Source organism: Ursus arctos, unplaced genomic scaffold, assembly GCF_023065955.2.
Source record: "Ursus arctos isolate Adak ecotype North America unplaced genomic scaffold, UrsArc2.0 scaffold_3, whole genome shotgun sequence".
In the NCBI taxonomy this organism is placed as follows: Eukaryota; Metazoa; Chordata; class Mammalia; order Carnivora; family Ursidae; genus Ursus; species Ursus arctos.
Genome location: NW_026622985.1, coordinates 65,085,810 through 65,112,702, shown reverse-complemented (window position 1 = coordinate 65,112,702; position 26,893 = coordinate 65,085,810). Strand labels below are relative to the sequence as shown.

Below are 26,893 nucleotides of genomic sequence, written 5' to 3'. Positions count from 1 at the left end.
TTGGGTGCATAATTATTTATAATTCTTATATCTTCTTGTGGGATTTTCCCCTTTATTATTATATAGTGTCCTTCCTTATCTCTTGCTATAGTCTTTGCTATAAAGCCTATTTTGTCCAATATGAATATAGCTACCCTGGCTTTTTTTTCATATCCATTTACATGATAAATATTTCTCCATCCCCTCACTTTCAGTCTGCATGTGTTGTTAGGTCTGAAATTAGTTTCTTACAGACAGCATATAGATGTCTTTTTTTTTTTTTTTTTTTTTAAATCCATTCCATTACTATGTGTCTTTTGATTGGGGCATTTAGTCCATTTACATTCAAAGTAATTATTGATAAGTATGTATTTATTGTCATTTTGTTATTTGTTTTGTGGTTGTTTTGTAGTTCTTCTCTGATCCTTTCTTCTCTTGCTCTCTTTCATGGTTTGTTGGCTTTCTTTAGTGATATACTTGGATTCCTTTCTCCTTGTTTTTTTTTTTTTTAATTTATTTATTACTGTTTTTTTTTTCTTTTTCTTTTCTTTTCTTTAAAGATTTCATTTATTTATTAGAGAGCAGGGTGAGGGGCAGAGGGAGAAGCAGACTCCTCACTGAGCAGGGAGCCCGATGCGGACCTTGATCCAGGACTCTGGGATCATGACCTGAGCCAAAGGCAGACGCTTAACCGACGCTTAATCCTCCCACTCTATCTTCCTCGGAAGTCCGAGAAACTCCCTCTTTAAAAATTAGGCAATGCTGGAAACATCCCAACTTATTTACAAATCCGAAAATATAGTAAAACTGTATTTCTCAAGCTTTAGCTTATATCCGAGTTGTCTGGTAGCAGTGTGGAAGCACAGAACGCTGAACCCTACACCTAGTGTTTCTGATCAGGAGGCCCAAGGTAGGGCCTGTAAATTTGCATTTCTAACGAGTTCCTAAGTGCTCCTAATTCTGCCAGTTGGGGAGCATACTTTAAGAACCACTGCCTTAAAGTAAAAGAAAATAGAGATGACCTATAATGCTACCCCTAAGGAGACAACATATCGATGTACAAACTTCTGGACTTTCTTTCCTGTGTGTGTGTGTGCGCACACGTGCGTGTATAGGTGGAGGGGAGGGGACCAATATGTATGTTTTCTTTAATAACCCAAAGTGAGATGGTAGTTTTCATCCACTTTTGTAATTGGGGCTTTGCATTTAATATATAGTTTTATGTTTTTATTATCATTATAGCTATATCATCATTTTTAATGGCTACATAGAGTTTCAGGAGTAGGATATATCATAATTTATATAAACTAATAATGGACTTAGCAGAATGTATTTTTGCAAACTTGCCCTATTGTTTACTTATATCCTGTGTTTCTTGGGTAGTCTTCAGCTTACTGTGTAATTTACTCTTTAGTGTAACTTCTGTAATAGTGGCTTGACTTTAAAAATATGACTATCTCTAATATTTTCCTGTTGATTTTTTTTTTTTTTTTTGCTAAAGACAAAGGAATGTTAGTAAATTGGTATTAGGTTTTATTCAGCATCATTTAGATTGCAAACATAACAGGGTTTTTGTATGATTAAGTCTCTTTCATAAACATACCATTTCATTTTGTTCTTGCATGACCACAGCTCTCATGTCCTAAGTGGTGGTAAGCAGTGTTTCTACTATAAATTGCTATTTAACACAATACACTAGCATTTAGTGATCTAAAACAACCATTTTATTTTGTTCACAATTGTATATGTTAGGAAATTGGGAAGGAGTCAGCTGGACGGTTTGTGTCTGACTCATATGGTATCAAGTAGAGCAGCCAGGACTGAAAGATCCAGTTTCAACACGGTTTCTTCACTGAGGTGTTTGGTGCTCAGTGTTCTTTGGCCTTTGTCTTTCTCTCTCCATATGGCATTTCATGATCCAAGTGTCTCCGTGTGGCTTGGGCTTCTCACAGCGTGGTGATCCCGCAGTTACACTTGTGACATGATGGCTGTTTTCCAAGAGGCTAGAAGAAAAGGCTGTCAGGTCAGTTAAGTGCTATGCCCAGAATTGATCAAAGCAGTCACAGGTACCCACCCCCAACCAGATTCAAGCAGATGAAGAAATAAACTCCACCTCTTGAAGGGGAAGTAGGGTGGAAAGATCACATTGCAGAAGAGCATTTGAGTTGGGAGGTGTTTTTTGTCATCATCTCTGAAAAATACCATGTGCCACAAGTTGGTGGTTTACATAAATAAGTAAGTAGAATTGTTTATACGTGCATTGACTATTTCATCAAGAAGTGTAAAATCTTAATTTAGTTTAAAAAAATACATTGCTATGATAAATAGATCTAAATTTTAAATAATTATACACTTTATGCTAAAATTAATAACACATTCCTTTGTCAGCCATGCACATGTGATAGTTCCTTCCTAACTTAGTCTTGTCTAAGGGAATGCCATTTTTGACATTCTATTTGGAAAAAATGTTACATTGAGTTCTTTAAGGAATAAAAGATAAATTAGACATGAGTCCTGCCTTGTAGGGCCTTATAGAAATCTAGAGCAGATGGGTCGTAATATATAATTATAAATAAGGTAATGAGAGAAACATAGAATTGGGAATGGAAGAGAGGCATTTTACAAAGGCTTTATGGAAAATGTCACTGGATGTCAAGGGATGGGTACAATGAGGATCTGGAGATGATGCTGAATACTTGGAACAGCAGGAGTAAAAGCATCAATACGGAGTAACCAAGTAATAATGGTGGTGACCATTAGTGCTCAGGCTTTGGTGGACATTCAAGTCACCTTGGAGAACCTGGATGGAGCTTGTATAGGGTACATGGTAAAGGAATCATGAGCAAAAAGAATAGAAAGATCAGTAGTGGCCATAATACTGTGATGGTTCTTGGATATCAGGCTGCACATCTTTTGTGTTAGTAGGAAGCGAGGAACCATTGAAATGTTTAATCATGAGAATGACGTGATTGAAGCCAAGCTTTAGAAAATTAATCTGGTACCAGAGAGCACAGGAGATGGAGCAAAACAAGGCTGGAATTGGGGAATTTGGTATAAAGATGACTGAGGAAATCTGAACCTGTTTCTTGATGATGGCAGTGTGAGTGGAAAGGAGCAGAGGAATTCAAACAAGGAAGAATCTGGCAACTAACTTGATAAGATGGTAAAGCAAAGACAGAAGTCTAATTATGAATACAAAGTTGCAGTTAAAGCTGGGCACAAGGGAGAGCCCCAAATTGAGAAGCTAGGGTAAGATACTTATTTGAGAGAATTGATGAGCTGGTATATTGCGTACATCATGTTTGTGCAATAAGGAGGACACCCAGAGGAGAATGTCCAGCAGGCCACTGAGATTCAGGTCTGGAGGTTAAGAGAAAGGATAGGCTGGGCATAGAGATTTGAGGGATTTTTGCCAGAGTGAGAGTTCAAGAAATGGCAGTGGATGAGTTCACCAAGGGAAAGCATATAAAAGAGAGGAGAAAAACAAAGAAAACATAACCTAGGGGAAAACCTACATTCAGGAAACAGGTGGCTAATGATGAGTAAGCAGAAGTTTACAGTGTGTTCAGAGCACTGAGAAGAGAAGTAAGGTGGTCAGCAGGGTTGAATATTGCAGAGGAAGGTGGAGACTGAAGACATTCCCTGGAAATGCTGGTGATCTTTAAAAACAGAATTCTGCTGAACAGTGGAACAGATGCCAGCAGGGGTGAAGGAATGAGTTAGTGATCAGGAACTGGCACCATTTATAATGCTTTATTTTGGTAAGAAAATTCATGTTTCCAGTGGACCTTTTAACTGGTTTTGTGGAGCTAGGAGAAAAGACAAACTGCTCATTTACCTAAAAGCCATTTTTTTTTGTGATATGTCAGATATGTAATTTAAAGCAACACGGAGTCCTCCACACTCTTTTTTGTTCACTACTGCAAATGCCTTTACCAGGGGCAAAGGTCTCTTAGGGATGTTACCTTAGTCCAAGGGATTTCGTTTTTATTGAGCTCATTGAAGAAGAAAAACTCCTTCAAAGTTCAGCTCTGCATCAAAAAATGAAACGTAACAACAGCCATGTCTTAATGCTGTTAGAGACAGAGTTCCTAAGCAGGAAATTTATTGGGACAAGATTTCTTGCAGTCATTTTTATAGTTATAAACCAGTATCACAAGTTAACTGAATAGAATTTTTCTCAAAGGCAAAACTCCTAATTGGATACCATTAACAGTTACCAATGGGATACAATATATTGTAGCTATTTTCAACACCTCATCTTTTTATCTCGTTATTAATGTATTACACCCCAGGCTTCATCTGTACCTGACTGATTATGGGACTGTCAGAGCAGTGAGAGTATACCACGGCTCTGTGCTAGAGCAATGCCAACGTTACACCCTTTGATTCTTGTGGCTACTTCCCAGAGCTGACACTGTTGCTCCCGTTTCAACAATGAGTAAAGACCGAAAAGAAGTCAAATAACTTACCAAAGATGATACAGCTGTTAATTCTCTGGATAACCATATGGTTTTCTGACCCCAAAGCTTATGCTCTCTGCCTGCTGCTTGCTGATGGTTCCCCACTCCTCCTCTTTGGGCCACGTGTACCTCGTGGTGTTCCAGGAACAGGGGCAGTGCGCTACGGGTGCTGAATTATCAGGGTTTCTGAGAATTAGAGAGGTTTTCTTTTGACTTTCTGACTGAAGAATAAGTTTGGGTTGATCAATCCCCTCCATCCCATTGAGTTAAAATGTCTTTAAAGTAATGAAGCAGTTGTCTTCTCAGGTTATGGAAGACACAGAAAAGCCAAGAGAGAAAAGAAAAAGGAAAAGGAAAAGCTAATTGAAACTGTAGTTTCAAATGTCAGTACTAGAGGCAGTGGGCTCACTATGGCCAGGAGTTTTCATGGAGAGACTTCATCCAAGGGCAGGGCAGGGTCTGCTCCTGGTGCTTTGTGCATACTGTATTCCTCTCCCGTTTGTTAGAAGAAATGATTGATGACAGTTTCCTCCCAGTGGGAGGGTGGCACATAGCATGCGTGAAGACCGGAGTGCCAAATCTGTGGAACCTTCATCATCAGCCAAACCTCTCTTGCTCTCCATAGGGCAGTAAGTGTTTCTGTCCAGCAGTGTGGCCATAAGGCCTAAGCCCTCCTTACTCTTCAGGTTGAAGTCCTGACAATTTAATATTATCCGTGGGTTTACAAAGCATCAGGAGTTTTAGGTGTAGATCTCAGCCTATTGCACTATCACAACAAATTTGTTTTATAAAAAAAAATTGCAAGTTAGAATCAGCATTCAATTATCTGAGTCAGTGGAATCAAGTCATGTATAATCCATAGCAGTGGATTATCTCTAGATAATCCATAACTTTCTACTGGAAAAATAAATTTGTTTCTGTTATATTTTCCTTAGGCTACTATTAAAGTTACCAACCTCTTCCCAGGCATAGATACATAAATGTAAAGAAAAGAGACATGATGTAGAATTACTTAATCTAGCAAATAGGAATTTGTAATATAGAAATTTTGATAGGTTTTTGTCTGGATCTTTATAGGTTCTCTAGGCTCAGGAAGAACTAGTAGTTGTAAATCACCTTTAAAATTGCAGCTATTTCCTCCCCTAATCTTTGCTCTGTTCTGTTGTGCCAGTGTCAATGCTCACCTTTTTGCAGCTGAGCGATATAATTCTGCTTGCACAGAAGTTGCATGAGCTCTGGTCTCGGGGTGCATGTGTTACTGCTCAAGGAAGTTTATTAATTCTTACACATAGCTGATAGGTTTCTAGCATTATCTTTGAAATGCTATGTTCCCCTAGGTGTCTGTCCTTAGCACTCTTCCCTTCTTCTTCTCTAGGAGAGCACTTTACCATGAATACAACCAGATGATTCCTAGATCTCTAAGTTTTACTTCACACACTAGCCTGAACTCTTGCAGAGAATGGTGTGTGACATTCTGTGACACTCAATAGCAATCTCAGATTGAATAATCCAAAACTGAACTCACTGTTTCTCAAATCTGCTCCTTCTGCCATGATCCCTCTGCTGCTACAGGAATTACCATCTTTCCAGGCAGGGGAGAAATCAGTTATCTCCATAATTCCTTCTTTTCTCAGCCCCCATGTCCAATCAGTTGCTGAATTGTATCCAATCTAAATGCATATTGTATCTACTTTAATCAACATGTTTTGATCTTCTTTGTACTTTCATGCCATGGATTCAGAACATGAGACAGTATCTACTTCAAGAAGCTCACTCCTAGTAAGAGAAATAACAAAAGACTATCAGTGGACAGTATGATAATTACTAGCTGTCATTAACTAAGCAGCAGTTGCTGAGACGGGGAGGAGAAGGTGGAAGCCTTCCACATCCAGGAGGAAGTGATCTGTAAGCTACATCTGGAAAGTTGAAGAGGTGTGACCTAGGTAAAGAGCAGAAGAAAGCCTTTGAGAAGGTAGAAAAAGTAGGATGTGCGAAGGTACAGAGATGTGAGAGAGCAAGGCCTTTTCAAAAGGTGTAAGAGTGATCCAGGTACACATTACGGAGTGCCAAGAAATAAAGCCCATTTATGAAGAGCTGTGTATACTTGCTACGAAATTTGGATTTCACTCTCAAAGTATCCTGTCTTTCTCCTTCCCCTACACGTGATCATCGCTCTCGTCAGCTCTCTAAGCCACAAATCTCCTGGCTGTTCTATTGCTTGCTACTCTTGCCTTTTCTTTCCTTAGATTGCAGTCAGAGGTGGCACCCCTGTGAGAGTTTAGAACCTTTCTCTTTCCTAATCCTTCACTGGCCTGTGTTACCAGATTCCACTCGTCTTCTGCAACCCCCACTTGTGCCAAACACAGCCCATGGATCAAGCCTGTGACAACTGTCTTCCCCTCTAAGTTATAAACTCCTTAAGGCCAGAGTCTATGGCTCAGCCGTCAGTAGATTTAGAATCCCATGCCCTATACTTTGTACGTAGTAGGCTTTTATATATCTGTTGCAGGGAGTAGAAGGAATACACTTCAGAGTCTTGCCACATTTCTTCATTTTCCAAGTGCTTTTATGCACGTCGACATAAGCACATTGCTGTAATCAGCACCGGCTTCCTTGTCCCTGCCAGCAAGTGTTCCCTACAGCCCAGTGGCTGTCGCATGCCCGCCGCTACACACCAGCAGCGGTTCCCACACAGAGTGGCATGCGTACAAACCTTAATGTGCAGTGTGGGTTTTCGTCTGCAGAAAATGAAAGGCCTCACTTTTCCCTGGGGTAAAAGCAGGTTTAGAAAGCACTGATGCAGGGCCCCTTGCCGACCTTTACAGTTTTCAGGGCTCTATACCTCATTTCACTGACAGGTATGTTGAAAAGGGCTTTGAACTAGGAGCCGGGGTTAGGATTTGCGTCCCAGCCCGAACCAACTGGGTACCTGTAGGCAAAATTTCTTGATTTCCTCACCTTTGGAATTAGTAATGAGAATTCCTTTCAAATATCATTATCAACATTCTTTTACTAGGATTTTCATGGTAGCGTATCAATCAGTTATCTTGGAACAAAAATCACAAAGCCATCCTGACTTTCTTTTTTTCACCCTGACTCATTTAAGCAGAAAAGGTGTTATTGGAAGAATGTTGAATAATCCACTGAATGGATGGGATGAAAACCAGCAGAGGAATTTGACAGCAACATAGGATACCCCTGTGTTCACACGGGAGCAGGGTGATGAGTTTGACAACTGTTGTCACTGGACACTTCCTCACGAATATTCAGCTCTCCCCCAGGAACTCTGCATCACTCCGTCCATGTTCAGACTCCCACATGTGGGCATCCAATTGGCTGAGCCCAGAATAGATCCTGTAGAGGAAAAGCACAGTTGAGGACATAATATTTAGAAAAGATCATTTAAAGGGCATGCTATCTATCTATCCAGCCTCCTAGATAATGTAAATTCCTACCATTGGAATCCGTTAGATCCCTAGATTACATACAAGACTACGTTGCCTTCGTCACTTGCAGAACAACATTCACCCAATTGCCTGCAAGGTGATTTCTGCTGTGACTTTCTGGGGGAACCTCCTGCAGAGCCCTAGTCCGTTATGATACTTAGAGTATGCTGTCCTAGATCCGATGTGAGAAATAACTCGCAGAAATTTAATCAGAGGAAAACTTCCACCTGGGCCTGTAAGAACTGTGTAAGTTCGCATGTTCTCTTCTTCACATTGGCTCTCAGGGAGCCAAGAAGCAAGCATGGGGCTCTCCACAGCAACTGTTTTCACCCTCGTAGTTATCATTTACCTTCTTTTGTTCCTGGTTGTGTATTTTGTAAAGCTCCTCACATTCTTTTCGAAAGAAGGAATAAAAGAGGGCTGGGAGGGGGGAGAGATGGATGCCAGCCACCCAGTGAACAGAAGTAACCACGGCAGAGAAGTGGCTGCATCCACCATAGCAGAAGGCCTGGCAATGGAAATCGGTTACCTTGTCCTGAATTCTCTTACCCAGGGCAAACTGGTCTATTTGTGCAGCCGCTTGTCCACTTGGTCTAAATGTGGTTTAAAACAGTGTCAGCAACACCTCCCCCCTCATGTATTTACATGAACTGTTTTATCTCCTACATAAGAATAGCATGTGGGACATCAGCTACTAGAGAGAACACAAACAATGAGACATCAGTAATGTCATCCGTCTACTATGGATTATTGTGGATACTGAGTTGCTAACTATCCAAATGATATTCAAGTATTTCATCACCTGCCTAATCAAGCTGCAAAATAAGGAGTTAGACCACTTCAACTCCAGTGATTTGATTATGTGGTAAAGAGAGTGGTGCATAAACATTAATCCTGGGAAATTAATTCATGAAAATTAGCTGAAGATACCCCTAGAGGCCTGTTTTGTATCTATTTTTGCATAAAATGTTGAACTAACTACTTACTGAAGGTGTCTTGGGGGAACTAGAATGATTATGCATGATTCTGTAGTTATCTAGAGAGAATCATGAAGAGGCCATGAAGTGACCTGAAAATGCATTCTGATTAAAGCTAAGTCTTGAACAGGAAAATTGCTTTGAAATGATTAAAGTTAAAATTGTTGGTAATGAAGGAAAACACTTGTCCTAGAATGAGGACTTTAAAAGAATCTCATTCTGAGTCTTTTGTAAAGCATATGGCTTTACTTTTTCATTGCAAAATATTGGGTTGCATAAACCTATCACATTGTCATAATTTGAAATTCAGTGGAGTGCAAGGACTTGGAGAGTGTTCTAGATAAAAATCTGGCAAGGGATTGTGTCATGAGTGAAGATCTGCCCTCGGGAGGGGTAAATCTTCAGTATCCTTTAGAGCCCACCTACTGAATGGGAGCCTTTCTAAGAGTTGGCCACAGTGTCTGCTCAGGGTACTTGGTTCCTTTGTATGTCTACCTTGTCTCGTTGATGGTTTGTTGAAACATCTGTCCTTCCTACCAGATCATGAGATCACAGAGGACCGGGATCATCTTTATTGTGCGTAACTCTGATTACATTTATCCTCTTTGGTAAATATTCACCTTTGCAGATAAGATATTAATATTTTATCTCAAACCTTAGAAGGCAAATGTGTTTCAGAATTCAGACTTTTCAGATGTTGGAAAGGTGGTATCAGCGTCTATATCATATGTAAGATAACACTCCCAGCAAAGTCTGGGGAAGCTTCTATAATCAAGCACATTAATTATGCAGCAAAAACATAAAGAGCCTATTGTAAAGTTGCAATAGACATAGGGGTACATATATCTTCACAAATTACTGTTTTCATTTTCTTTGGGTAAATACCCAGGAGTGGAATTTTTGGATCATATGGTATTTCTATTTTAAATTTTTTAAGGCACCTCCACACTTTCCACAATGGCTGTACCAATTTACATTACCAATGTGCATGAAAGTTCTTTTTCCTCCACGTCCTCTTTAACACCTGTTGTTTCTTGTGTTGTTGATTTTAGCCATTCTGACAGGTAGGAGGTGATATAGCACACTGTAGTTTTATTTGCCTTTTCCCGGTGATTAGTAATGATGAGCATCCTTTCATGTGTCTGCTGGCCACCTGGATGTCTATGTCTTCTGCCCATTTTTAACTTAGATTATTTTTTGGGTCTTGAGTTGTATAAATTCTTTATATAATTTGGATATTAACCCTTTGTGGGATGTGCCATTTGTAAATATCTTCTCCCATTCGGTAGGTTGCCTTTTAGTTTTGCTGATGGTTTCCTTTGCTTTGCAGAAGCTTTTAATTTTAATGTAGTGGTAATAATTTGTTTTTGCTTTTGTTTCCCTTGCTTCAGGAGATACATCTAGAAAAATGTTGCTACAGCCAATGTCAAAGAAATTAGGGCCTTTTCTCACTTTAGGATTCCTATGGTTTCAGGTCTCACAGTAAGGTCTTTAATCCATTTTGAGTCTATTTTTGTATATGGTGTAAGAAAGGGGCGAAGTTTCAATCTTTTGCATATAGCTATCAACACCATTGGCTGGAGACATTATCTTTTTCCCATTGCATGTCTTTACCTTCTTTGTCAAAGATTAAATTAACCATATAATCATGGGTTTTTATCTCTGGGCTTTCTATTCTGTTCTGTTGATCTTTGTATCTACTTTTGTGCCAATACCATACTGTTTTGATTATTAGAGCTTTGTAGTTTATCTTGAAATCTGGGATTATGATACTTGCAGTTTGGTTTTTTCTTTCAAGATTGCTTTGGCTATTCAGGGTCTTTTGTGGTTCCTTACAAATTTTAGAATTATTTGTTCTAATTATGGAAAAATGCTATTGGCATTTTGATAGAGATTGCATTAAATTTATAGATTGCTTTGAATAGTATAGACATTTTTATTTTATTTTATTTTTTTAAGATTTTATTTATTTGACAGAGATAGAGACAGCCAGCGAGAGAGGGAACACAAGCAGGGGGAGTGGGAGAGGAAGAAGCAGGCTCATAGCGGAAGAGCCTGATGTGGGGCTCGATCCCATAACGCTGCGATCACGCCCTGAGCTGAAGGCAGACGCTTAACCGCTGTGCCACCCAGGCGCCCCAGTATAGACATTTTTAAAATATTCTGTCAATCCATCAACATTTCATAGTCTACAAAGTACAGGTCTTTCACCTCTTTGGTTAAGCTTATTCCTAGGCATTTTAGTATTTTTGGTGCAATTGTAAATAGGATTTTTTTTCATTCCTCTTTCTGCTTCATTATTAGTGTATAAGAATGCAACTGATTTCTGTGTATTGATTTTTGTATCCCGCAACTTCACTGAATTCATTTATCAGTTCTAGTAGTTTTTGGGTGGAGTCTTTTGTGTTTTCTCTATATAGTATCATGTCATCTGCAAAAAAGTGAGTTTTACTTCTTCCTTGCTAATTTGGATGCCTTTAATCTCTTTCTCTTCTCTGATTGTTGTGGCTAGGACTTTCCAGTATTGTGTTGACTAAAAGTGGTGCGAGTGGACATCCTTGTCTCGTTCCTGATCTTAGGGGAAAAGCTCTGAGTTTTTCACCATTGAGTAAGATGTTCACTGTGGGCTTTTCATATATGGCCTTTATTATATTGAGGTATGTTCCTTGTAGATTTCTTTATTGAGGGCTTTAATCATGATTCAGTCTTGTACTTTTTCAAATGCTTTTTCTGCATTTATTGAAATGATCATATGGTTTTTTATCCTTTCTCTTGTTGACATGATGTGATATTGATTGATTCAGCAAATACTGAACCATCCTTGCATCCCAGAAAGAAATTCCACTTGTTTGTGGTGAATGATTTTTTTTTCCCCTAATGTATGTTGGATTTGGTTTACTAGTATTTTGTTGAGAATTTTTGCATTTATGTTCATCAGAGATAGTGGCCTATAGTTGTCCTTTTTTGTAGTTTATCTTACCTAGTTTTGGTATCATAGAATGAATATGGAAGCTTTTCTTCTATTGTTTGGAGTAGTTTAAGAAGAATAGGTGTTAACTCTTCTTTAAATGTTGTTAGAATTCACTTGTGAAGCTGTCTGATTCTGGACTTTTTTTTCTTGTGAGTTTTTTGATTACTGATTCAATTTCATTACTGTTTATCAGTCTCTTCAAAATTTCTATTTCTTCCTGCTTCAGTTTTTGGAGTTTATATATTTCTAGGAATGTATCCATTTCTTCAAGGATATCCAATAATATCTCTTATAATCCTTTGTATTTCTATGGTAGGGATTATTTCTCCCGTTTCATTAATAATTTTGTTTGAGTCCTTCTTATTTTTTTCTTGTAATGAGTCTGGGTAAAGACTGTTAATTTTATTGATCTTTTTCAGAGCCAGCTCCTGGTTTTATATCTGTTCTAATTTTTAGTATTTCCTTACTTCTGCTGATTTGGGGTTTTGTTTATTCTTCTTTCTCTAGATCCTTTGTGCATAAGATTAGATTTTTCTTGCTTCTTGAGGTAGGCAGGCCTATAACTGGTATAAACTTTTCTCTGAGAACAGCTTTTGCTGTAATCCAAAGACTTTGGTCTATTTTTTTTTTCTTTTCCTCTTTGATTGCTTGGTTGACCCATTCATTGTTTAGTATCATGTTATTTAACTTCCATGTATTTGTGTGCTTTTTCCAGGTCTTTTCTTGTGGTTGATTTCTAGCTCCATAGCATTGTGGTCAGAAAAGAGGCATGGTATGATTTCAATCTTTTTAATTTGTTGAGACTTGTTTTGTGGACTAATATGTCATCTATTCCAGTGCACAGGGAACATTTTCCAGAAAAGAATGTGTATTCTACTCTTTCAAGACGGAATGCTCTGAATATATCTGTTAGAGCCATCTGGTCTAGTGTGTTATTCAAAGGCATGGTTTCCTTGTTGGTTTTCTGTTTGGATGATCTGTCTCTTGATGTCAGTGGGGTATTAAAGGCCCCTACTATTGTATTAGGTGCTTTATGTTTGTTATGAGCTACTTGATGTATTTGGGTGCTATATTTACAATTGTTATAACTTTTTAAATTTTTTTAAAAATGTTATTTATTATTATTTTTTAAAGATTTTATTTAGACAGAGAAGGCAGATGCTTAACGACTGCGCCACCTAGGCGCCCCTACAATTGTTATAACTTCTTATTGGATTGCTCCCTTTATGACTTTATAGTGTTCTTCTTTGTCTCTTAAGGTCTTTGTTTTTAAAGCCTATTTTGTCTGATAGAAGTATTGCTACTCCAGTGGGTTTTTCTTTTTTTCCCACTTCCGTTTACATGATAAATGCTTTTTCATCCCTTCACTTTGAATTTGCATGTGTCTTTATGTCTGAAATGAGTTTCCTATAGGCAATGTGTAGATGGATCTTTTCTTTTTAAATCTATTCCATCATCCTATGTCTTTTGGAGTGTTTGGTCCATTTACATTCAAAGTAATTATGTCCATTTTGTTACTTGTTTTATGGTTGTTCCTGCTGTTCTGTTCCTTTCTTCTCTTGCTCTCTTCTCTCACAGTTTGCATTCTGCAAGAGGGGACCTCCAGCTGCCCCAAACTGAGGCAGGCAGGGATGGAGGGGGTGGATTAGCAGAAGCATGAGAATGGAGGTTAGCAAGCAAGGTAGCAAGTGCTGGCACTGGCTTCTGCAGATAAGTGTGTGCTGGGGGATGGGGAGGGAAATGGCTCCTGCCAACACTTTCCTTTTTGGAGAAATCTCCCAAGGATCTCTCGCCCTCCAGCACATGCTCTGGGATTAGTGAACAAATCTCTCTCCGTTATACCCCCCAGCCATTTTTCAAACTGCTGCTTCTATGCTGTGTGTCTGCAGGCTCTATTTGTGCTGTCTCTTGAAAGGCATGGACTCAGTTTCTTCTAGCCTTCCCTGCTCCCTCAGAGCAGAGCCTCCTGATTTTGAAAGTTCCAGGTGTTAAGCCCCACTTGCTGTAAGAACCCATGAAATTTGGCCCCTCTCATTTTCAAAGCTAAATGTTACAAGAATTCATCTTCCCCGTAAGGGTTTCCCATGCCTGGCATGCCTCCTGTGAGGGTCTCTTTCTTTCCTTTCTCCAGGGGAGAAGGGCCTAAGGTGTACCTTCCTCCTGTGGACAGTCCCTGCAAAACCATTTAGCTCCCAATCATGTCTCCACTCTTCCTATCCTCTTAGATGTGGTCTCTTCTTCACATTTAGCTGTGGAGAGTCTCTTCTGCCAGTTTCAGATTGTTTCCTGGGTAATTTACACTGATGTGGGTGTTATGTAGTTGCATCAGTGGGAGGCAGTGAGCTTAGGGTCCTCCTCTTCTGCCATATTCCCCAGAAGCCCTTGGTCCTCTTTTTTTCATTTCTTTTTAAGAACCTGTTGTTGGGTAGACCAACAGCAGGCCTCGATTCCTTGGACAAAGAGGGAAAAAGGATGAGAATTGGGGTGGCTGGGAAGGACTCCATGGAAAATTTGGACTAAAGCGGATTTTACAGGAAGCTCCCAGGGGTATAAGGAAGGGGATTACAAGCTGGCAGTACGGCAATCATCAGAAGCAGGAAGGTGGACATGGCATGTGCTGTTAGGTGTATCTCAGAGAAGCCCTTTTTGTGGGTAGAGGGTCTTGTCTCAGTGTTGATGGCTAGGTGGTGGTTGTTGAGGGTTGGGATGGCTGTTGCAGTTACTTAAAATAAGACAACAGTGAAGGTTGTCACATCAATGCACTCTTCCTTTCATGAACAATTTCTCTGTAGCATGTGATGGTATTTGATAGCATTTTCAAGGCTTGGAGTCAATCCTCTCCAACGCTGCTGCTTTATCAACTACGCTTTGTAATATTCTAAACCCTTTGTTGTCATTTCAACAATCTTCACCACATCTCCACCAGGAGTGGAGTCCATTTCAAGAAACCATATTCTGCGCTCATTCATAAAATGACAAGCAACTCCTCATCAAAGTTTTATCTTGAGATGGCAGCAAGGCAGTCACTTGTTCAGGCTCCATTTCTAACTCAAGTTTTCTTGCTATTTCCACCACATCTGTAGCTACTTTCTCCATTGAAGTCTTGAACTGCTCACAGTCATCCATGAGGGTTAGAATCAGCTTTTTCCAAATCTCTGTGAATGTTAATATTTTGACCCCTTTTCCATGAATTTTAAGTGTATTTAATGGCATCTAGGATGGTGAATCCTTTCCAGGAGGTTTTCAATTGACTTGGCTCATATCCATCAGTAATAACACTCTCTGTGGCACCAATAGCCTTAAGAAATGTATTTATTAAATAAGCCTTGAAAGTGAAAATGAGTCCTTGATGCACAGGCTGCAGAACAGATGTTTTGTTAGCATAGAGGAAAATATTAATCTCATTGCACATCTCCATCAGAGCTCTTGGATCACCAGGTGCATTTTCAATAAGCCCTAATATTTTGAAAGGACTCTCTCTTTCTGATCAGTAGGTCTCAATAGAAGACTGACAATATTCAGTAAAGCACATTGTAAACAGATGTGCTGTCATTCAGGCTTTGTTGTTCCATTTATAAAACTCAACTCAGGAAGAATAAATTTAGCATAATCTTTAAGGTCACTAGGATTTTCGAAATGGTAAACAAACATTGGCTTCCATTTAAAGTCATTAGCTGCATTATCCCCTAATAAAAGAGCCTGTTCTTTGGAGCCAGACACTGACTTCTCCTCTGTAGCTATGACAACCCTAGCTGGCATCTTCTTCCAATAGAAGAGTGTTCATTAGGGTAGCCATTAGGGTAGCTCCCTTCATTGATGATATCAAATAGATCTTCGGGACAACTTGCTGGTTTACCTTGTTCTTTTTCCTTAGGGAGACGGCTTCTTTCCTTAAATCTCCTGCACCAACCTCTGCTAAATCATACTTTTCTTCTGCAGCTTCCTCGCCTTTCTGCCTTCATAGAGCTGAGGGGAGTTAAGGCCTTGGTCTGGCTTTGGCTTAATGGAATGCTGTGGGTGGTTTGATTCTTCTATCCAGACCACTAGAACTTTCTCCACATCAGCAGCAAGGCTGTTTCCCCTTCTTACCACTTACGTGTTCATGGCAGTAGCTTTTTAAATTTTCAGCTTTTCTTTTCCAGTCACGACTTGGCTGTTTGGCGCGAGAGGCTTAGCTTTTGGCCTATCTTGGCTTCTGACATGCTTCCTCACTAAGTTCAAGGATTTATAGTTTGGATTCCCAGGGAGAGACCTGTGACTCTTAATTTTACTTGAATACTTAGAGGTCATTTTTGGGTTATTAATTGGCCTACTTTTGATATTGCTGCTTCAGGGAACAGGAAGGTGGGCAGTGAGGGAAAGGCATGGGGGAACAGCCAGCCCATAGAGAGTCACAACACGCACAGTTTGTAGAGCCCCAAAGCAATTACAGTAGTAACATCACAGATCACCATAACAAATAGAAGTCTGTCACATTTTGATAATGTTTACATTATTTCATGGACACAAATGAGCAAATGCTGTTGGAAAATGGTGCTGATTGACTTGCTCACCACAGTGTTGCCACCATGCTTAATAAAACTAGGTATCCCTATACATGCTTAAGCATCTCTTTTTTTTCTTCAATATGTTTGTTTCCCTATTTTGAGTGAGTATTGGCACATCTTAGGGAACTAGCTTCCAGCGCAGTATTCCTTTTTATTCATGTCTTAGTTTGCTAAGGCTGCCATAACCAAATATCATAGACTGCATGGCCTGAGCAACAGAAAATTCCTCACAGTTCCAAAGACTACAAGTCCAAGATCAAGTGTCACCAAGTTTTGTTCTTCCAAGACTTTGCTCATTGGTTTGCAAATGGCCAGTTTTTTTGCTAGGTCCCTACATGCACCCCTGTTGTTTCTTTGTGTGTCTTAATGTCCTCATCTGACAAAATTCCAGCCTGATTGGATTAAGGCCACCCTGATGGCCTCATTTTAACTTAGAACCTTTAACGAGGTAACTATTTCCAAGTACAGTCCTAGTCTGAAGTACTGGGGATCAGGGCTTCAACATAAGAGTTTCGCAGAAAACAATACAGCTCCAATCATTTCTTTCTGACCAATCTAGGTGTTTCAGGAAGGTATGTGGGACAGCAATATGATTAAGTTGACCTGATCTTGATTTGTCCAGGACGGCTCCATTTTACTATTATCCTGACTTAAGTGCCCCCTTTGATGGTCAAAGTGTCTCATTTGGAAAATAAATGATGGATCCTGATAAAGAGGTTCAAGAGCCAGAGGGCATACACTTCATTCTTGGCTCAGAAAATCTCGTGCTAGGCCTAGGTTTCCTCCACCACAGAGACAATAATACAACCTGCATCACTGAGGATTAAATGTGTCTGGATGCCTTAGTCATTCAGAACACTGCCCTGGGTGTATAAGCACAGAGTGTAACACTGAGTAAGCAGGAGGAGGGGGATTCTATTTGTCAGGTGTGATGGTTACTTTTGTGTGTCTGTTTAGATGGGCTATGGTGCCCAGCCCTTTGAAGGTTTCTTTAAGGGTGTTTTTGGTTGAGATTTACATTTAGATGAGACGACTTGGAGTAAAGCGTTTTGTTCTCCAATTCGTGGGTGGGCTTCATCCTGTCACTTGAAGGCCTGCATGGAACAAAAGGCTGCCCTCCCCCAAGCAATAAATGATTTGCCAGCAGACTGCCTTTGAAATTAAACTGCAACTCTTTCCTGGGTCTTCCGCCTTCTGGCCTTCCCCATTAGATAGACTCACCAAGCCTCCATAATTGCATGAGCTAAATTCTTCAAATAAATTTATTTCTATATATAAACAAACACATATCCCATTGGTTCTGTTTCTCTGGAGGGCCCTAATTAATACAGTATGTGTGGAAACCAAAACTATACCTGATGTATAGCTTTTAATTGTTAAGTTCTTTTATTTCTGGATTAATCCTGGATTTTCTCTGTCCTATATTCACTATGCCCTTTGTATACGTACTAATGAAGATCTGTGACAACAGAGAATACAAAGGCACTCTGTTAGTCTTTCTTAAAGAAATGCTTAAATTTTGCATCCCATACCATACTTTTAAAGAATACTAATACTCTGCATCTGTGAGATTTTTTTCTTCCAAGAAGTGCGTAATATACCTAATAAATGTTTGGAATAAAAGAATCCTAGGTTTTAGTAAAATGAAGGTTGATAAAAAAAAAAAAAAAATTGAATCAATCACCAAGCAGCAAGCAAATATATTGGCAGGAGCCCTGGCAAATCAATCATATGAGAAAAGTTAACCAACTTGGAACAGCAAATAAATAAAGGCTTGAGGAACAACTGAGTAGCAGTTATCAAATCTAAAAAGAAGATGGAGACCAGCTGTCCTGAGCCCAAACACAAAAATAAAAACTTCACTATGACAGACCATTTAGATGTAGGCTCCTGGCAGTTAACATGGTTGGAATGGTTATTTAGCATGTTCCAGAATATATTCAAAGGATTTTTTAAAGTTGGTTGCTTTTTCTGGATGTGATGCTTAGTGGCAAATTCAGATCCTGGATTCCCAATGACATTAATTAGAATCACAAAGGGGCGGGGGGTTGTAAAAAAAACATAGACTCCCTTTCTGTGAAGTGTTAGGAAATGGTTTCTAAGGTATACTGGTGAGAATAAAAGCAAGGTGTAAAAGGGAAGGTGTAGTAGTCTACCCTTGGTATGAGAGGAAAAAAGAAATGAGTGTATGTTTGGGTTTCTTTTTCCAAAAAAGAAAAATATTCTGATGGAAATAATCATTTAGAGGTGTGGTAGTAGATGGGAATGTAATTTTTGTGTATTAGTTTCCCATTGCTAGTATAATAAATTGCCACAAATATGGTGGCTTCAAACAACCCTTGAGTCCAATATACATCTCACTGAGCTAAAATCAAGGTGCCATCAAGGCTGCATTTATTCTGAAGCCTCTTGGGGGATAATCTGTTTCCTTGCTAGTTTCCAAAGGCCACCTGCTTTCCTTGGCTCATGGCCCTTTTCTCCATCTTCAGAATCCGGCAGTATAATACCTCAGTCTGAATCTAACTCTTCTGCATAGCTCGTCTACATTTATGGATTCTTGTGGTTACATTTGGGTTCATGGGCTGTTGTAAGATAGTCTCATTACCTTAGTATCAACTGATGGATCAGCAACGTTAAGTCCATCTGTAACCTTAATCCTCTCTGCTCTGTAGCACTGCCTCCTCGTACCTTTTGGGGATTAGGATATGGACATGTTTGGAGTGTGTGTTGGGGCATTCTGCCAACCTTACCTTTTAAGAATAATTTTGACTTTTGAACCATGCAAATGTGTATATATATTCAAAAATAACATTTAATCGAAAAGAATAACAAAAGCACACTAAACTCGAATATAAATGGAAACAAACCTAACAGTACTTAATACAGCTACAATGTGGAGGAGGAAAAGGACAAATTCCAATAAATAAACCCTTAAAATGAGATGTATTTTAAGGATTAAAATAGTTGCAAAGAAACCTTGATTTTCACTCTGTGGTTGGGAGCCAGAGTGCTGACTCTAGAAGAAGGGAAAGAGAAATATGGAACGGGGGAAAGTGAGGGAAAACCCTGGGGTTTTAGACACCCTCAGAGCAATGAGTACATAGAGTAGCAGGCTTTGGTTTCTAAACAGTACTCCTGGGTCAAACCAAGCCTCTTTAATGAGATGTCTGATTTCAGGCTGAACAGGTGTAAAGTACAAGTAAGCCTGTAACATCGACTGGTACCAAAGAGTAAGGAACTGATGGAGACCTGTTAACCAAGAACTCATAAGAGATTGTGAAATAAAAAAGAAATATTTGATATTAGAAGAGGCATTTGGGGTTGGAAGGAGAATCACTTTAGAGAAGAATGACAGCTAATAAATATAAAAGGATTAATAAATTTGGAAATTCACTATTGTAATCAACTGATTCAGGGAGGATGATCAATGGATGTTAAAATAATTAGATGGTTTTACAAACCAGCTTCCTTGAGAGACACTAAAATGATTAGATGAAATGTTGACACAGGATAGTTACATATTTGAAAATATCATCCCATAGATTAGTTATTATAAAAGGAAAACGATTTGTTTACAGAGGACAAATCTGGTCAATATCACCTTTGTCAAGTGATCAAACTTCACATCACGAGAATGGGACAGCTATCTTGTGCCTTCTGACAGGGCAGAATAGGAAGAGTGGCTTATCAAGTACTTTGTTGTTATTGCCAAGAACATTTCAGGAGGGGAATAATCAACCAATTATAAATGTAAGGCGACAGGCCTGAACAAAAATAATGCAATTTTTGATCCTTGATTAAAAAAACAGCTATAAAAGACATTATTGGGACAATTGGAAAATTCTGAATATTGGCTATATATTGATACAATATTACTTAATAACTTACATATAATGTATTGTGTTTATGTAGGAAAGAGTCTTAGTTCTGAGGAGACACATGGAAATATTAGGGGTAAATTGAGAATGTCAGCAAATTTCAAATGGTTCATTAAAAAGTGTATGTATATAGACACGCATATAAGGAGAAAGTAACAAATGCAACAGAATGTAAATCACTAGTGAATTTGGATGAATAGAGCTTTTTTTTTCCCCCAACCACATTTTCTGTAGGTTTGATTTTCACAGTAATATTTCTTTATTGGGCCTGTGGGCTTCTTGATAGCCTTTTGCTTATTTTATTTGTATTCCAAGTTGTGAAGTTTTTTTAAAAAAAAAACATTTCTAGTTATCAATGTGATTTCTTGAATGCACATGCTAGCAAAGAGAACTTCAATGAAAGCAGTCTGTATGTTAATCTCTATGGAGCTCCAATTTATAGGAAAAACATTTGAAAATAAAAAGTGGACCCATAGTATCTGGTTTATAGCTAGCACTAAATAGATATGTGCTAAGTCTAAGTTTTAAAAAATATCACCTAATAGTAACACTAATAGCATCAACAACAAAAGACAGACTTCTGGACTATTCCTCATTGAAGGGTAATCTGAGGCTAGGCCTTCCTTGATCTGCATTTTCAACAGTTTTGCAGGCATTCTGCTCACTGCAGCTGGTGGCTCTAATATGTCTTTAAAGGCTCCTTCCTTCTCAGGGCTCAACCTTCAGTGCTTCCCTCTAGTGACTTCCTCTTAAGCCAGGCACATGTCTACTGATGGGGGTTCTTTGCCATCTGTCATCTTTATACTTCTTTTTCCTTGCTTCCTATTCTCCATTGCTGGCTTTCCCTTAGTTTTCCACCTCCCTCTGTGATCACTAGTTCCAGGTTGCTCCATGTAGTTGCCAAGGAAGGCCTTTAGTCTCACATCTAACTCTTGATGCTCGCCAGTAGGTGGGACAATACTCATTATGAAAAAATTTCTCTGACTTTTCCACAAAGTCAAGTCTCTCTAAAATACTGGTAACTCCATAGGAAGTACTGAGGATGGGGGTTAAGGTTGCAGACCCTGGGGTTGGACAGCTCAGCCCTGAAGCCAGCCTCCACCAATTGGTTGCTGTAGGACTTTTGAGCAGCCCAACTTTAGTTTTCTTATATGCAAAATGGGTGTAATACCTACCTTAAATAATTGTGAGGATTTAAAGGCATTTAGGTATATAAAGCACCTAGAAAAGTACCATATAAATGTTTCCAAGGAATTTCAGACCTGGATCAAATTCTGTCTTGAAGATACTAATGATCAAATAATTTCTTGCTTTCTTTGTGTCTCTCATGGGTTCAGGTTTCCCTAGGACTTCTACATGCCCATGCTACACATATCCTGTGGCCTCCAGAACGCTGGCAGAAGTTGGAATCTGTACTTCCTCCAGAACGCTTGCCAGTTCAGAGAGAAGAGGATTGATGGCATGGAGCTCCCTCAGCTGCTGGCATTGGGAATCCAACACCACTCTTTGGAGAGGAGGAGCCTTCAGACTGGCAAAGCTTGTTTCAAATGAAATGGTCCGCATTATTCAAGAAAGAGTTTAAATAGCAACTGATTTTGTGTTTAATGATAATACCCTATTGTTTAATGCCAAAAAATTGCAGATCTTTGGGAATATGAAAACTTTATTCCCATATCTTACAGGGAATTTGTTGAGTTTTAATTTTGGTGCTTGCTGCTGAAAGAATATGGAAATTGAAAATAAGTAATGTCATTTACTCTTAAGATAGAACATGAAGAAACAGTGATGGGAATTATATTGTGACTGACAGTGTGTACAATGCAGTGACTGCCAGTTAAGAGGAACAGTAAACTGTGATGTAAAAATAAAACTCTGACTTGCTCAGGTACTGTTTTGAGTATTATTTAACCTGTAGCTCCATTAATGAGGAATATTTATTATCTTTTTTTTTTTTTGGAAGCAAGGAATAAAAGAGAACCAATTCTACCAATACTTCCATACAGTTAATTAAACCTTAATTAGCCCTTTTAAATCAAAACTTCTGAGTGATCTCTTGCCTGTTCACATCGATGAATAAACCTATTTATCAGTATTCAGTCACTATTTGGTAAAATGTTGCCAGTGAAATGAAAAAAAGTTTCTCCTGCTCAACCAAGTTTTAGACCCCCCCCCCCCCCAATGATTTTCAGTGTTATACTGAAATCACCAATTTCAAAGTGGGGTAATGTTTGTTTGTTAGTATAATAGATCCTGTAACTGCAGAGGTAAGGAGGTAAATTCCTTCATACAAGTCTATATTTATATTGCAAATGTGGATGCAAACTTCCTTAGTGGTCGGGAATGCAAAGAGTACAAGGCCATATGCATATTAATAGCAGCTGTTACTAATAATTCATTAGCATTACAGTAGCTCATTCAACATATCAGTGAGTACTTAGGTTCTGTACAATCAAAAGTATTGTTTTTAAAAGCAGATCTGCTTACAATCTTTTATCACTTCCATCTCCCAACTTGTATTTCATGCTCTGGCCTTTATTTACTTAAATACTCATAATTTTTGTCTCTTGGCAAAATGCATCCGCTGGGATTATATGTAAAATATTGAGTGCGTAAGGACATTGACCCTTTGGTTGCTAGAAAATAGGAAATTCTGGGGCCCACAGAAGAGGAGTTTGGAGGTGATACTGAGGGCAGGCAGGGATAGAGCAGTTCTGGGACTAGCTGCTATTTACCACCTGGTAAAGAATTTGATATTTTAACAGTTCAGCAAACTGGTTATCATCGTTCCTGCCTCACTCACTAGCTGTATGATTCCTATTAATTCAAGATTGTAAATCTCTTCAGAGAGAAGATAAATGCTCTTTGATTTCATATTCTCTAGCCATCTAATATCACCAGCAGAGTTAATACTTGATGCTGTCAAACAACTCAGCTTATTTTTAATTACCTCCTCAAAAATGCAACTCGAGGCAGACCTAATCACTGTGCCATCCAGTATATACTTTTATAAGTGCATCAATCACCTAATATGAACCAATGGAGAAAGAGTTCTTCACCAGCTACCACCCCCAGGACACAGCAAGAGGCAACAGACGCAGGAGCGCAGTCTTTCTGTGAAAAAGTCCTGTTAGCTTATCTTCAAATTAATTAAACACACATCTCAGGGCTGACTAATCCTTTTCAGAGACCTCAGAGGGCAGGCATTATCTTTGTACTCTTTGCCCTGTTCCAAAGTGTCAGTATCTCCCAGACAGAAACCTATATGGTAATTTGTTTTTTTATGGCTGCTGCCCAGGGGACACTTCTTGATCACCTAGCTGTGGTAACAATCTGAAAGAGAGTTCTTGTCTGGCTACACCCCCAGGACACAACACAGGAGACTGAAACACATCACATTCTTTTGTTAAAGAGGCCTATTTGCTTGTCCTGGAGCTTTGGCCTGAGGGGCACACATATGGTCTAGTACAGACCTAGGGGCTTAAAGAGGTAGGGATGCCAGGGATAGGGGTCAGTGTGATGAGGGAACGGAAGGCAAACTGAGGACAAAGCAGAGGCTGACACCCTGTAATCCCCCCACCCCTGGATGCATGCAACCTTCCTCAGGCACTCCTGGCTGCCCTGAAGGACAAAGAAAGTCCTTACTACCTACAGCCCATTGAAACAGGCACGGTGACATTCCTCTGGGAATTCAGCTGCCTCAATGTTAATACTTTGCTAAGGGCAAAAGGCAGTCCTAGCCTGACCCCCTCCCCTCCATCAAGATCCTGTGAGTCTACTTTAGATCCTGTAAGTCTACTTCAAAGTATAAAAATTCCTTTGGAAACTTCCTTTATCTCTAACCCCCCAAGATACGTATTGGCAATCATCGCCCAAGCATATGGCCCACTGATATACATCTGAAGGGTCTCATGACTAAGGTTTTATTAGACGGTAATAAATGACCCTTCCCAACAGTAGCTAGCCTCCTCAAGGTCCTGGAGACCTTGCTTCCAAAATTCCTTAGAGACTTACGCTACCCCTAGCCCCCTCCCCACTTGAGGGTATAAAATAGGCCATTCCTCACAATGCCAGGACAGTATCTCTTTCTGCCCACCGGTCCTGTCCCGTGCTTTAATAAACCACCCTTTTGCACCAAAGACGTCTCGAGAATTCTTTCTGGGTCGTCAGCTCCGGACTTCACTCCACTGAACCTCACCTGTACTTCATCAAGTGCACACCATCTTTGCACTCGCCCTCTGCCTCATTTCCAGGTTTCCAGCAACTCCCAGAAAGGAATATGTATATACTTGTCTGCTGCTCCACTTTTTATTACTGAAGACCCAGGGTACACTTCTACGTTGTCTGGCTGTTGTGGCCAGCAAGACTATACTTATGATCCCACAGAACTGTACATATTTGCATACTTCAAAAGCTGTTACCTAAAGATTTGGCTTCCAAAGAGCCTGAATCTAGGTGCTAAGATACCCCACCCCAGGAGCCATGACAGGTCTTGGCATACCTTCCAATACTGGGAACCACCAGAAATAAAACAGGTTGCTTGGACAATCACAAAGGTTTGAGAGACAACCAAGAGCTAAAGAAGAGAAGAATGGTAAGGTTCATGTCCTAAACAAGGTCACTCCTTCAAGACTGGGAGGGATGGCAGCTAATGCATAGAAACCAACAGAGAGTCATGAATATGAAAAAAAACAGGAATATGTTCTAAATGAAAAAAAGATAAAACCTCATAAAAAGTCCTTAAAGAAAGAGAGATAAATGATTTACCTGTTAAAAGTTCAAAATAATAGTTACAAAGATGCTCAATGAGCTCAGGAGAATTCATGAACAACTGAGGATTCAATAAAGAGAAAATATAATGAAGTACCACATAGAAGTCACAGAGCTGAAGAACCAATAAATGAACAGAGAAATAAACTAAAGGGATTCAACAGCTGACTGGTAAAGCAGAAGAGAGAATTAATGAAATCAAAGCCAAGGTCATGGAACTCATCCAATTAGAACAGGAAAAAGAACGAAGAATAAAAAAAGAAAAGAAAAGAAAAGAAAAGCTAGTTTAAGGGTCTTATGGGACAACATCTGGTGGACTGATATTCATGTTATAGGGTCCCAGAAGGAAAAGAGACAGATGGGCAGAAAACTTATTTGAAGAATTAGTGCCTGAAAATTTTCTAACCCATGGAAGGAAACAGAATTCCAGATCCAGGAATCTCAGCGTTCCAAAGAAGATGGAACAAAACACATTATAATTAAAATGTCAAACTTACAGACGAGGAAAAAATCTTACAGACAGCAAGAAAGAGCAACTTATTGCATACAAGGAACGCCACAAAAGCATCAGATTTTTCAGCAGAAACTTTGAATATATCCTCTCAGTCCCTCTGGCCTGCAAAGTGTTGAAAGAAAAATCCTTCAATCGAGAATATTCTACCTGGGAAAGTTGTCATACAGAATTGAAGAGACAGAGTTTTCCAGTCAAGCAATAGCTAAAGGAGTTCATCACGACTAAATCAGACTTAGAAGAAATGTTAAAGGAACTTATTCAAGCTGAAATAAAAGGGCACACATTAGTAATGGGAAAATGTGAAAGTACAAATCCCATAGGTAAAGGTAAATATACAGTAAAATCCAGGGGTGCCTGCCTGGCTCAGTAGGAAGAGTATGCAACTCTTAATCTCAGAGTCGTGAATTTGAGCCCCACGTTTGGTGTAGAGATTACTTAAATAAGTAAAAAAACAAAACACGATCCAGAATAATATTAGAAAAGGTGGTAATCACTTACAAAGCTAGAATGAAGGTTAAAAGACAATAGTAATAAAAGTAACTATAGCTACAATAATCACTTAAGGAAGGCAAAAGATGAAAATGTAAAATGATGTAAAATATGACATCAAAACCATAAAACCAGGGGAGGGAAAGGTAAAAATGTAGGACATTAGGATGTATTTAAACTTAGGTTGTTACCAACTTAAAATAGACTGTTATAAGTTTTTATATAAAAGCCTCATAGTAACCACAAAGCAAAAACCTATAGTAGATACACCAAAGATAAAGAGAAAGGAAACATAGTGTACCACTAAAGGAAATCATAAAATCACAAAGGAAGGGAACAAGAGAACAGAGGAACAAAGGAATTATAATACATACAAAGAACAAAATGTTAATAAGGACATGCCTACCAGTAATTACTTCAAATGTAAATGGATTAAATTTTCCATCAAAAGACAGAGTAGCTTAATTGATTTTATAAAATATTTATTTTACAGAAAGAGAGCAAGCAAGTGTTGGGGGAGGGGCAAAAGAAGATGGGAGAGAGGGTCCAAGCAGACTCTTCACTGAGCACAGAGCTGATATGGAGCTTGATCTCACAACCCCAAGATCACGATCTGAGCCCAAACCAAGAGCCCAATGCTCAACCGACTGTGCCACCCAGGCAGCCCTGGATTTTTAAAAAATCTGATCACTTAGATTTAAGGACACACACAAGGGATGGAAAAATGTATTTCATGCATATGGAAATCAAGAGAAAGCCAGCATTCCTACTCATAAACTATTTACACACACACACACACACACACAATAAAAGGCAAAGAAGGGCATTGCATAATAAAATAAATCAGAAATGAAAAAGCAGA

The 26,893-nt window shown here is 39.1% G+C and overlaps 1 protein-coding gene across 7 annotated transcripts in view; it reads left to right on the top strand.

The window, feature by feature from the left end:
- The window catches only part of IMMP2L (inner mitochondrial membrane peptidase subunit 2), an 821,223-nt gene extending 799,076 nt beyond the window's left edge, over window positions 1–22,147 (top strand). For all 7 annotated transcript variants that reach the window (XM_044387634.3, XM_057304130.1, XM_026509501.4 and 4 more), the window contains one exon: window positions 21,599–22,147. In XM_044387634.3, coding sequence (XP_044243569.1) covers window positions 21,599–21,718 — 120 coding nt within the window. In that variant the 3' untranslated portion in view covers window positions 21,719–22,147. The remainder of the gene's footprint in view (window positions 1–21,598) is intronic.
- Window positions 22,148–26,893: the final 4,746 nt, after the last annotated feature.